The 13231-nt window shown below is 59.7% G+C and overlaps 1 protein-coding gene across 3 annotated transcripts in view; it reads left to right on the plus strand.

The window, feature by feature from the left end:
• Positions 1-13231, plus strand: part of LOC105496715 (cilia and flagella associated protein 74) — a 78010-nt gene that overhangs the window by 21875 nt on the left and 42904 nt on the right. For all 3 annotated transcript variants that reach the window (XM_011767287.3, XM_071067886.1, XM_071067888.1), the window contains exons 7-12: positions 5802-5975; positions 6933-7043; positions 8029-8131; positions 8957-9114; positions 10479-10680; positions 12947-13102. In XM_011767287.3, the coding sequence (XP_011765589.2) occupies positions 5802-5975; positions 6933-7043; positions 8029-8131; positions 8957-9114; positions 10479-10680; positions 12947-13102 (904 nt within the window). The remainder of the gene's footprint in view (positions 1-5801; positions 5976-6932; positions 7044-8028; positions 8132-8956; positions 9115-10478; positions 10681-12946; positions 13103-13231) is intronic.

Raw genomic sequence — 13231 nt, forward strand, 5'->3', positions numbered from 1 at the left:
CACACCATGCGCGTCATCCACAGCCACAGAACAAGCCACCCTAGCCCTTAGCCGCCTAAGGCAGCGGGCGTGAGGGTCTCGGTGCCTGAGGGTCTCAGTGCCTGAGGGTCTCGGTGCGTGAGGGTCTCGGTGCCTGAGGGTCTCGGTTCCGGAGGGTCTCAGTTCCGGAGGGTCTCAGTTCCGGAGGGTCTCGGTTCCTGAGGGTCGTGGTCTGGGTGGGGAATTGGGCTCGAGGTGTTCAGGCCAGCCCAAGACCCTGTGGAGGGGCTTCAGGCGTGAACAGCCAGGGGTCCCTGGAGTCATCTTGGAGACGGGATGCCACACGCATGTGTCTCACACGCAGCTCAACCAGGTCTAGCAGCTCTGCACGCGAGGGGGCCACTGGCTGGCAGAAGCGTCTGTTGGACTAGCCTCACGGGCACTTTCTGGCCAGCAGGTCCCAGGAACCGCCAAAGGAAGCCCTAGAAACGACCCTGCCTGCTCACACCACCTCCCGGTCCTTAGCGCCTGTGCTGGGCCTGTGCGTGTCCCATCCCTGTGCCTGGGGGGCTACTGCGAGGTGCCTGAATCTGTGCTGGTGGCTTAGATACACTCTCTCATTCGCCCGTCCTCCCCACATGGTAAGAGGGCGCCCACTGCGTGCCAGACACCATCCAAAGCCTTTGGGCCTCTCCCGTGAATGAGGCAGCAGAGGCCTGCCTGGTGGAGGCTGCTTTGGTGGGAGGCAGGCCGTGAGTTATCACACGCGTGTTCTGCGCAGCCTCGTCACGTGACACTTTCCCACGCCCAGCTCAGCACGAAGAGGAGGCTTTGTGTGCCCCCCGCTCGGCCACGTGGGACCCACAGCGGGGCCCTGGTGCTGCGGCCCGGCCTGCTCTGAGGCTTCTCTGACTGCACGCACGTCGCATCACTGCAGTGACAAATCCACAAACGTAACAGCTCAGCAGGACGCGGATTTATGAGCTTGCAGTTCTAGAGGTCATTGGCCCGACACGGGTCCTACTGGGCTAAAGTCAAGGTGTAGGCAGGGCTGGTTCCCCACGGAAGCCTCTGGGGAGAATCCATGTCCTCGCCTTTTCCAGCTCCAAAGCTGCCTGCGTTCCTCCTCCATCTTCAAAACCAGCCAGGTCCCACCTCTCCAGCCTCCAACCTTCATCATTACCTCCGTGGCTGACCACACTGAATCTTCAGATAAACTGGGACCTGAGTGGGGTCCCCATCTACTTCAGCCCTAGGGACCCCAAAATCAATTAACCGCTGCCCAAAACCGCTTCCACCCATCCACGCTGAGACGCACTGCCCTGCTGCCCACCCAGGAACCAGCACGACTCCCTCCCAGGCCCAGCAGCACCCCAGGGCAACAGGGAGCCCCTCAAAGGCAGCATCCCTGCCCGGGCCCCCGCACATTCCAGAGTGCACCTCGGTGCTTTCAAAGGGCACAGGACTCTTCTCACTGAGCCGCAATGAAGAGCATGTCTTCTATATGTGGTCACACTCGCCGTCACACTCGCCGTCACACTCGCCGTCACACTTGCCAACAGCTGGATGCAGCGGCTCACGCCTGTAATCCCAACACTTTGGGAGGCCAAGGTGGGCAGATCACTTGAGCCCAGGAGTTTGAGATCAGCCTGGGAACATGGTGAAACCCCATCTCTACAAAAGATGCCAAACTTAGCTGGGCGTGGTGGCGTGCACCTGTCATCCCAGCTACTCAAGAGGCTGAGGTGGGAGGATTGATTAAGCTCAGGAGGTCAAGGCTGCAGTGAGCTGAGACTGCGCCACTGCACTCCGGCCTGGGCGACAGAGCGAGACCCCATCTCAACAACAGCAACAACAAACCTTCCAACAGGCTGTCTCTCCAAACATTGGGAGTCCTTCTTCTGCATGACTTTCTGGCATCTAGCTTTCCACAGTGCAGGTCTCTCTTGGGTCCAGGTTTCCTCAACCCGCTGAGTGTGTGACGGGAGCTGCCTGTGGTGGGCAGGGTAGGCTGGTGGCACGTCCACATCAGACGCCCAGGCCGGCCTCGGACAGGCTGTTCCCTCTGTGGCCTGGCAGGGTTGGAATTCATTCCCACTCACCTTCTCCCAGGTCCTGCTGTGGAGATTGGCTGCTTTCTTCCCCTCTGGGATCCTTCTCCTCTCAGGTCAGACTTTGTTCCTGCCCCTGGGAGCATCCGGGCCACAGGGGATGGCAAGGGGGTCACGAGGAGATCTGGCAGCCCCTCAGGGAGGTGTTATGGGGCCCCCAGGCAGCAGAGCCTGCCTTCGAGGGAGGGGAAAGCTGCCTCCGTGTGGACGGATATGCAGAGGGGCTTGGCGGTTTGGGGCGCTCGCTCACATGTGTGCAGATACCCTCAAATGTCCACGCTCCCATTCTCAAAATCCCAGTCATTCCCAATCAGCCTCTGCTCTGCTCTGAAGGCCAGTGCCCCTGAAATCGGTGTGCTGGAACCCAACCCTAGTGTTCGTCAGTCTTTGTGTCACTGTGAAGAAATGCCTGATACTGGGTCATATAAAGAAAAGAGGTGGACAGGCGCGGTGGTTCACACCTGTAATCCCAGCACTTTGGGAGGCCGAGGCGGGCGGATCACGAGGTCAGGAGATCGAGACCATCCTGGCTAACACGGTGAAACCCCGTCTCTACTAAAAAAATACCAAAAATTAGCCGGGCGAGGTGGCGGGCGCCTGTAGTCCCAGCTACTCGGGAGGCTGAGGCCGGAGAATGGCGCAAACGCAGGAGGCAGAGCTTGCAGTGAGCCAAGATCACACACTGCACTCCAGCCTGGGCGACAGAGCTAGAGTCCGTCTCAAAAAAAAAAAAAGAGGTTTGGGCCAGACGCAGTGGCTCACACCTGTAATCCCAGCACTTTGGGAGGCTGAGGTGGGCGGATCACCTGAGATCAGGAGTTTGAGACCAGCCTGACCAACATGGTGAAGCCCTGTCTGTACTAAAAATACAAAAACTAGCCAGGCATGGTGGCGGGCGCCTGTAATCCCAGCTACTCAGGAGGCTGAGGCAGGAGAATCGCTTGAACCCACGAGGTGAAGGTTGCAGTGAGCTGACATCACACCACCGCACTGCAGCCTGGTGGACAGAGTGATACTCATCTTAAAAGAAAGAAATAAAAATAAGAAGAAAAGAGGTTTGATTGGTCAGGGTTCTGCAGGCCGTACAGGGAACGTGATGGCATCTGCTTCTGGGGAAGCCTCAGGAAGCCTCCAATCACGGTGGAGGGTGAAGGAACCGTGTCTCCCACGGTGGGAGGGGAAGCAAGAGGGTGGAGGTGCCACACACTTTCAAATAACCAGATCTCCCATGAACTCGCTCGTCACCAAGGAGGTGGCCCACCCCTTCATGAGGGAGCCGCCCCAGGACCCCAACACCTCCCACCAGGCCCACCTCCAACACCGGGGGGGTCCAGTTCAACACGAGACCTGCGGGGGACACACGAGACCTGTGGGGGACACACGTCCAAACCAAATCCGTCCAAACCGAATGGAGGTGACGGCAGGAAGAGGTGAGGTCTCTGGGAGATTCAGCCATGGGGGCTCTGCCCTCGTGGAGACGATTAGTGCCTCATAAAAGGGCTTGAGGGCTGGGCGCGGTGGCTCAAGCCTGTAATCCCAGCATTTTGGGAGGCCGAGGCGGGCGGATCACAAGGTCAGGAGATCGAGACCATCCTGGCGAACACGGTGAAACCCCGTCTCTACTAAAAAAGTACAAAAAAACTAGCCGGGCGAGGTGGCGGGCGCCTGTAGTCCCAGCTACTCGGGAGGCTGAGGCAGGAGAATGGCGGGAACCCAGGAGGCGGAGCTTGCAGTGAGCTGAGATCTGACCACTGTACTCCAGCCCGGGCAACAGAGGAGACTCCGTCTCAAAAAAAAAAAAAAAAAAGGGCTTGAGGGAGCCCTTCTGTCCCTCTGCCACGTGAGGACACAGACGGGCACCGCCTTCAAGGAACAGGCTTTCATAGGACGTCGAGGCTGCTGGCACCTTGACGATGGACTTCCCGGCCTCCAGGACTGGGAGGAATGAATTTCTGTGGTTTGCGAAGACCCAGTCATGGTGTTTTCCTACAGCAGCAGGAATGGGCGACGGCCACGTCTGAGACAACGTCTTGCCTCTTACCTAAGAGACCCCGCAAGCTGTTAGCTCACGTGGCCGCTGGAGCACTGATCACCGGGCAGGGGACGCGACATCCAGCAGAACATCATTTCCAGAGCTGGTGGGAGCATGAATCCTCAGAGTAAAGAATTTCATGAGTCATGCGAGGGAGGAATAGAAGTAACCCCACACGTGGAAGCTCCACAGAGTCCCCCTGAGTCGGGAAGCGACGAACGTACCGCGTGGCAGGACGCCAGCCGGAGATCCGGTGACCCATGATCCCTGGAAAGGAGCCAAATGTTTAAAATTACCCCAACAGATAACATGGTATGCCCAGTTCCTAAAATGCAGTGACACAACCGCGATGTTGACACCAAGAGGGCATACGACAGAGGGAAAGTAGAACCCAATCTCAGGAGGTAAATCAGAAAACCCTAAATAAAACCTTAAACATTGAAATCCAGCCATGTGTGAGACACGCACACACACCTCCCTTGCCAAGTTGGAGTTTAGATCCTAGGAGCCCCAAAAAAGGTTCAACATTAGAAATTCTTGACATTAACACGTTAAAAGAGAAAACCATTGAGTATCTCAATTCAACATATATTCATGATTTTTTTTCAAAAAGATGTAAAGCAGACTTTATTCACGGAGGGCCACGGTGGTGGGACCCCTGCCCCGGGCGTTGCAGTGGGGAGAGAGACTGGACTCCGCCCCACAGGAAAAGCTTTTAATGAAAGAGGAAGTGGAAATTAGCATGATCAAGGGTGTCTAGGAAAGAGCTGCGGCACACGTCGCGTGGAATATCAGAAATGCAGGGAGGATGCCGGCTAAACTCCTGTGTCTGACATTGTCCAGGGTTCCGATCCTCGTGTGGCCGGCCCCAGCCTGAGCCGCATCTCCGGGTGGCACCGTTCGCACGTGTCCAGGAGCGGCTCCTTGCATCCCTCCACTAGGCATCTCTGGCCAGGCCACCTCCCCAGCAGCTGCATGCTCTCACCTGGCCGCTGTTAGAAGCACACTGTCCACATCCTCAGAAGGAACTTTCCCGGCCTGAGCCCCCACGGCACACACACTCCTCCAACTAAAGATTCACCGGAAATTTCCCTGAGTTGTGCCAAGAACCAAGGGGCACCGTGTCATCTGGGGCCACCATAGATGCCATATCACTCACAGTCGAGGACAAATTCACCCAAGACCAGGGGACAGCAGGTCCCTGTCATCCAGGACATGTGGACCCAGCAGGGCTGGCCGAACCTGCTCCACAGCCCCCACCCCAGGCACATTTGAAGACTGAGGGGTGGTCTTGGGTGCTGGTCAGTTCACACCAGGGATCCTCCAGCCCAGCCAAAGAGTCACAGCTGTCCCTTCCCAAAGGCCTCCCTCAGGCTGGGCAGGGCCCGCCCCAGGCCCACCGCAGCCAACGGACACGGCCTCAGGCCGGCGGGTGGCACACGGGAGTGCAGGCCAGGCTCTGCTGAGTTGGATTGAACCGCTAGTGATTTTCCTGAGGTTGGAGGCAGGCAGGGCGGGCCTCAGTGTCTGGGCAACTCAGAGCGGAGATGGCCCCTAGAGGAGGGAGTGTTCGACGTCCGCCTGGAGGATTTGTCAGGAAACCCCCCCCAGGATGCTGGGAAACCCCCCCCCAGGATGACCGTGGGGCCGTCTCCAGCTGCTTTGCCTCCTGTTTGAAGGAACGCCATGTGGCACATTGAGATCCAGGAGGGGCGGCTCGAGGCCTTCCGGACAGCTGACCGTGAGGAGGCAGAGGCTGCGGGGCGGCGGCTCCAGGTGCGAGCAGCCCGGCAGCTGTGCAGGGAGCAGGAGGCCCTGGGGAAGATGGAGCGGAACCGGCTGCTGAGAATCCGGTAAGCGGCACCCAGGCCCACCCATGCCCGTCCCAGCAGCTCCTGTCAGTCCGTCCGCCCTCTCCCCAGGGGTCTCCTCACCCTCTGCATCTGTCCAGCTCCACCTCCACCCTCCCTGCCTCCTCCCAGCTTGCTCCTCTGCTGGACCCTTGAGTCCTTCCCAAGTGTCAGGCGCCCCCCTGCACCTGCCCAGAGCCCCAGCCCTCCCGAGATGCCACAGCCACGATACCGCCACTAAAGCCGGCCACTAAAGCCGCACTCCAGCGAGACTGCCCCTCCCCTTTCCCTCCGGCAGCCCCATCCTCTTCCCAGCCAGGCCATTCTCTGGGCTCCGTCCCCGCCTCTGGCTGCTCCTTTGCACCCCTCCCATGGCCCCCACCCCCCGCGGCCATGGAGCACTCAGGCCCGTTCCCCACACGTCCCCTGTCATGAGTCTCCTGCTCAGCCAGGGCCCAGCAACCTCCTAGGCCAGTCCCCAAGTGCTTCACAGGCCATCAGGCCAGCTGTCCCAACCTGCCGTGAGCCTCTCTCCTCGAGACCCCCTTCTGGCCTCCATCCCCTCCCCCATCTCGTTCCCTCCCTTCAGCTGCCCAGGCCACAAACCCCTGTGGAATCCAGGCCGTGGCTGCAGACACGAGGTCCCCAGCGCATGCCTCCTTCCTCCCCACAGCACTGCTGTGCCTGCGCCATCCTCTTCCCAGACCCCTGCCCGGCTGGGATTGAATCTTGCCTTTGGTGGTTCCCTGGCACTGGAGCCACAGTGGCGTGGAGAGTGTGACATCTGTGTGGCCCACGGCACCAGCTCTCCAGGGACCCTCGCTCCTCCCCAAGGGAGGCTGTGCAGGGCAGAGCTGAGCAAAAGGGCCCACGGTGTCTCTGGGACACGAGCTCCAGCTGTGCAGGGCTTGGGGGCAGGTGGGACGTGTGATGCCCTCTGATGGCCCCGCGTCCCCACAGGAAGTCCCTGCACACCCAGAAGGAGCTCGGGCTCAGGCACCAGAAGCTGCTGGAGGATGCCCGGAAGAACCACAAGGTCGCCGTGCGGTTCCTGAAGGCCTCCCTGGGAAGGTAGGGCCTCCCTTTGATGTCCTTAGGGAGAAACCCAAGAATACACGTCACTTGCTTTTGTCTTGACATTCCCTGATTTTATTATTTATTTACTTTTAAGATGGAAGCTTGCTGGAGTGCAGTGGCATGATCTTGGCTCACTGCTCTGCCTCCCAGGTTCAAGTGATTCTCCTGCCTTAGCCTCCTGAGTAGCTGGGACTACAGGCGCCTGCCACCATGCCCAGCTAATTTTTGTATTTTTAGTAGAGACGGAGTTTCACCATGTTGACCAGGCTGGTCTCGAACTCCCGACCTCAGGTGATCTGCCCGCCTCAGCCTCCCAAAGTGCTGGGATTACAGGCGTGAGCCACCGCACCCAGCCTCCTGGTTTTATTATTGAATCACCACCTTATCATCAAAAACCAATAAACATGTATTTTTAGTGTGAGGTGCTGTTTCTTTTCAGAAGAGGCCCATGAGACGCGCTGGGCACATTCCTGCTGTGTTCTCGTGGCCTGGCCCCCCAGGGCGTGTTCCTGCCGTGTTCTCGTGGCCTGGCCCTCCGGGGCGTGCTCCTGCCATGTCGTCATGGCCTGGCCCTCCGGGGCACGTTCCCGCCGTGTCCTCGTGGCCTGGCCCTCCAGGGCGTGTTTCCGCTGTGTCCTCGTGGCCTGGCCCTCCGGGGCATGTTCCTGCCGTGTCCTCGTGGCCTGGCTTCTACGCCAGCACCATTTGCCCATCCCACCTCTTGTGTTGTCCCCGTTAATCATGTTCCTGGTGGAAATGACAGCACCGAGGTTCCTTTAATTACACCCCACACGGCATCGCTGTGTCACTTCCTCGGTTAAAAGTGTGGCCGTTTGTGGTGGCGCACGCCTGTGATTCCAGTGCTTTGGGAGGCTGAGGCTGAGGCAGGAGGATCACTTGGGCCTGGGAGCTGTGATTGCACCACTGCTCGCCAGCCTGGATGACAGAGCCTCAAAAATGTTTAAATGTCCTTCCTCAGAATCCGAGAGCAAGAGAAGAAGGAGGAGATGAAGTGCCAGGAGCACATGAGGCGACGCATGGACGCGGTGGTGGCGCTGAAGGGCAGCATCTCCGCGAACCGGGTAAGCCCCCACAGCCCCACCCAGCCTCTCCCTCAGCCCCTGCCAGGGTCCGTCCCTGGGCCCCTGCTCCTTGGGTGCCAGGCCTGTGTCCTTGGGTGTCCAGGGTTGACCCACACACTTGGTGGCCCCTGGAGGCTTCCCAAGCCTGTGCCACAGATTTGCCCACGGGTTCTATGTGGGTCAGGGCCAGGCACTGGAGTCAGGCAGGAGCAGGCAGCCCAGCCCTGCTCCCATGGGGCCTGGTCTTGTTGGAAGAGACACATGGAGGGCCTGGGCGCCTCGAGGCCATGCCCTGGGCCCAAGGCTGGGGGTTCAGGCTGGGAAAATGGTGGGAAGGGTGGGAACAGAATCTGCAAAGGCTCAGAGGTGAGGGGCAGAGGCGGGCAGGTGACGTGCAGGGACAGCCCCAGCCCCATGCTTGGGTTGTGCAGGCAATTTGCCAGCTGTCTCCCGCGGGGTCTGCAGACGTCAATGTTGGTTTAAGGCCCAGTGTGTGAGCATGTGTGTGTGCACGTGTGTGCAGGTGTGAGCGTGTGTGTGCACGTGTCCAGGTGTGTGTGAGCATGTGTGTGCACATGTGTGTAGGTTTTCATGTATGAGCTTATGTGTATGCACATGTGTGCATGTGTGACCGTGTGTGTGCATGTGTGACCGTGTGTGTGCGTGTGTGAGCATGTGTGCACATGTGTCCAAGTGTGCCTGTGTGAGCACGTGTGTGCAGGTTTGCATGTATGAGCATAGGTGTGTGCGCATGTGTGCAGGTGTGGGCATGTGTGTGTTCCCGCGTGTGCTGACGCTGTCACCTCAATGCTCTCTATTTCCAAGGACACACTGCGGAAGTTCCAAGCATGGGGCCATGCCAAGGCAGAGCTGGCGGAGCAGAGGGTCCAGGCTGAGAAGAAGGCGATTCTGGCCCAGGGCGGGGATGCGTTCAGGCACCTTGTCCACCAGCGCCGGCGCCAGGAGCTGGAGGCCCAGAAGAGGTGAGGGTGGTGGCAGAGGTGCCACTGGGAGGCACCTGCCCAGTCAGTGGGTGCAGGGAGAGCCAAGGGGGCTCAGCTTTACATTAAGCAAAGCTGCTCTCTCTCCCAGGGCCCCCACTCAGGCGGCTGTGGGGCACGGGAACAGGGGCTCCAGGCCACCACCCTTGCCCTGCCTGGGCCTGACTCAGCCTGCCCAGCCCTGCCCCTACTCCAGTCCATGCCCAACCCTCGGCCCCTTCTCCCCTCTGAGACCCTGAAACCCCGGCCCCTCTCGAGAGCCTCCGGCTCCTGTTCTGACTTCTCAGGAGGAGGGACTGGCGGGCTCTTTCCTGGCCCACCCAGAAATCTCCAGGGAGCCTGTCCTGGGTTTTGCCCGAAGCTGCCTCATCCCGGGAGCCTGGCTCTTTCTCCCCATCCCAGTCCCCCCGTCCACGGCCCTGGCCAATCACTGCTGAGGATGTGCCTGGGCGGGGGCTCCTGGCCCTCTCGCTGGGCAAGGCATCCTCCTCTGGGTGCCACAGAGCCCTGAGTGCGTCCTCCCCACCCCTGAGTCACAATCAGAGTTCTCCACCACCCATCAGCCTGCCCACCTTGTGGGGGGGTCCTGGCAGCGACGCCTACACATCCCTTAGCCTGGCGCAGGCCTGGCATGTAGGAGGCACCGGGGAGGTGCAGCTGCAGTGAGTGGATGAACATCTTCAGCCCTGGGGCTACCCTCAGTGGCAGCCCCACGCCAGCCTAGAAACAAGGGCTGGGAAGAAGCCTCGGGGCGGCCAAGGCTGCTGGGGGACTGGGCTGCTAAGTGGGCAGGGCCAGGCTGGGCAGGGCTAGGCAGGGCTGGGCTTGCAGGGCTGGGCTTGGCAGGGCTGGACAGGACTGGGCTTGGAAGGGATGGGCTGGGCTGGGCAGGGCAGGGCTAAGCTGGGCAAGGCTGGGCTGGGCAGGGCTGGGCAGGACTAAGCTTGGCAGGGATGGGCTAGGGTGGGCCGGGCTGGGCTGTGCAGGGCTGGGCTGAGCGGGGCAGGGCAGGGCTCTGCAAGGCAGGGCTGGGCAGTGCTGGGCTGGGCAGGGCTGGGCAGGACTGGGCAGGACTGGGCTTGGCAGGGATGGGCTGGGCAGGGCTGGGCAGGGCTGGACAGGGCTGGGGTTTAAGCCTAGAACCTCCGGCTTGGCCTCTGCCCATCTGCTCCCCACTGGAGCTTGTATTTAGCCCCAGGACCAGGAAGTTCCCACCCCAAGAGCCCTGCTGGGCAGGATGGAGCCCCTAGGATGGCGCTAGGGAGGGGCTGCCGGGCGCCGTCTCACCTGGGGCAAGGTGGAGGCAAGGGACCTCTCACACTTGTCTGAGAAGTGACTCCACGCAGGGCCTTTGAGGAGGAGCAGAAGCTCAGAAAGCAGGAGATCGTCAGTCGGATTCTAAAAGAGGAGGCTGAGGAGGAAAAAAGAAAGAAACAGCGTCCCCCGACCAAGGCCACTCACCGGCCGACCCTGAGGGGCAAGACCTGGAACTACATCTCCGACTATTGCGAGGAGAAGACCACAGCCCCAGCCAACACGTACACACTGGTGAGCAAACGCCACACACCTGTGGAGGGCAGGTGGGGCCTCAGGGCTCAGGTGTGGTGAGACATCCTTTGAGGACCTCAGCACCACGGCCACCTGCAGGGGGTTGCTGAGCCCGCTGAGTGGCCGCCACTCAGCTCAGGGGCAAGGGGACAAGACCCACCACAGACCCACCACATGAGAGAGGCCCATGGCCGCAGCATCCCCAGCAAGGGTCCAGTGTCCTCCTGGCCTCACCCCCAGCAGTGTTGCTGCCCACCAGGCTGGGACCACCTTGCCTGGCCCTGTAGAGAGCTGGGTCAGCCGCCTTGCCAGGGAGATGTGCACAGCCGTTCAGACCACATGCCTGGGATCACCCTGCTACAAAGCCCTCCTGATAGCACCCAGGGGACAGCTTTCCTGTCACTCATTCATTCACTCAGTCATTCATTCACTCACTCATCCTTTATTCATTCATTCTTCATTCATTCACTTATTCAGTCATTCATTCACTCACTTATTCACTTATCCTTTACTCATTCATTCACTCGCTCATTCATTCACTCATTCACTCACTGATTCACTCATTCACTCATTCATTCATTCACTCTCTCATTCGCTCATTCATTCACTCACACATTCACTCATTCACTCACTCACTCACTCACATCCAGGGCCTGCTTGGTGTCCACTGCTGCTGCAGGCAACTGGCTTCAGTTGGGGGAATGTATTTCTAGTTTACCTTTCCCTAAAGGTGTGGGGTAGGGACGATGGTCCTCTCCTGAGTCTGGCACAGTGCTGCAGTCTCTGCCCTTGTGTACCCCAAAACCTGAAGGTCAGGGTCATTGCTCCAACAGGTGCCCTGCTGGGAAAGAGCAAGCCTTGGGCCGCCTCAGCTTTGGCCTCTGCAGGGTCTCTGTGGTGCCCCTCAGGGCACCAGAGAAGGTCCTTTCCTGCTCCCCAGGCTCCCAGTGCTCGGGCCGAGCCTCTGCCCCATCCACCCCTCACTGCCCGTCTCACGCCGGGGCCTTGGCACCTGCCGATGCCTCTGCCGGGAGCGCCCTGCTGCCCTCCTTGCTCCAGAGAAGCCTCCCCTGCCCCCAGGCCCCCCGTGAGCTGCTCCCGTGATTTTCTGCGGCACCACCTGTATCACTGTGCGGGTCACAGCAGACAGCAGTGCGCTGCCCCGTCCAGACTCCCTGTCTGTCGCTCCATAAGACGGTCCCCAGGAAGAGGAACCCTGTCCACCCGGCTGAGTGCTCCCTTCTCCGGCAGGCCTGGGACAGCGCCAGAGCAGATGGGCAAGGCCCAGTCCCCAAACTCATTCTGAGGAAACCACCACAGCCATCCCCCCGGGGTCAGCCTGGGGCTTTTCCCGGGCACGGCTTATATCCCCAGAAAGGAGAACCAGGCCAGGTGCGGTGGCTCACACCTGTAATCCCAGCACTTTGGGAGGCTAGGGTGAGTGGATCATGAGATCAAGAGTTCGAGACCAGCCTGGCCAACATAGTGAAACCCTGTCTCTACTAAAAATACAAAAAATTAGCCAGGTATGGTGGCGGGCGCCTGCAATCCCAGCTACTTGAGAGGCTGAGGTGGGAGAATCATGTGAACCCGGGAGATGGAAGTTGCAGTGAACTGAGATCACGCCACTGCACTCCAGCCCAGGTGACAGTGCAAGACTGCATCTCAAAAAAAAAAAAAAAATGAGAACAGATGAGTGCCTGAGGACCAGCGCCAGGGATTCCAGTCCATGAATTAGAACATTTTCCTATCAAAGGACGTTTTTTGCTTCTTTTTTTTTTTTTTTTTTTTTTTTTTTTTGAGACGGAGTCTCACTCTGTCGCCCAGGCTGGAGTGCAGTGGCCGGATCTCAGCTCACTGCAAGCTCCGCCTCCCGGGTTTACGCCATTCTCCTGCCTCAGCCTCCCGAGTAGCTGGGACTACAGGCGCCCGCCACCTCGCCCGGCTAGTTTTTTGTATTTCTTAATAGAGACGGGGTTTCACCGTGTTAGCCAGGATGGTTTCGATCTCCTGACCTCGTGATCCGCCCGTCTCGGCCTCCCAAAGTGCTGGGATTACAGGCTTGAGCCACCGCGCCCGGCCGAAATACTTATATTTCAAGTAGAAAAAGTTACAAAACCGTGTGCACCGCTGTCTCTATGCAGAGTACACGAGGCAGAAGAACAGGGGCAGGCAGCGGGCCGTACCAGCGGGAGCTGGGCCGAGTTTCTCTCCCCTGTTCTCTGCCATGAGCGTGTCTTCATGACGTTCCTCTCCCCGACTGCAGGACTACGAGGCTGCTGCAGGCCCCGGGCCCTCTCGGTTGGTGGACGTCATCTCCAGTGAGCTCATCCAGGGGGACGCCGGGGCCAGCTCAGAGGAGGAGACGTTAGCTGAGCCCGAGATCTCTGGGCTTTGGAACGAAGACTACAAGCCATACCAGGTACCAGCTCCTGCTCCTTTAGACGCCTGCAGATGGATCCCGGCCCTCTGTCGCCGGCTCCCCACCTCCCACACCTGCCCCGCCCACACCGGCTGCTCTGAGGCTTCTCCTGGCTGTGCCCGCCATCTC

The sequence above is a fragment of the Macaca nemestrina genome, chromosome 1, assembly GCF_043159975.1.
Source record: "Macaca nemestrina isolate mMacNem1 chromosome 1, mMacNem.hap1, whole genome shotgun sequence".
NCBI lineage: Eukaryota > Metazoa > Chordata > Mammalia > Primates > Cercopithecidae > Macaca > Macaca nemestrina.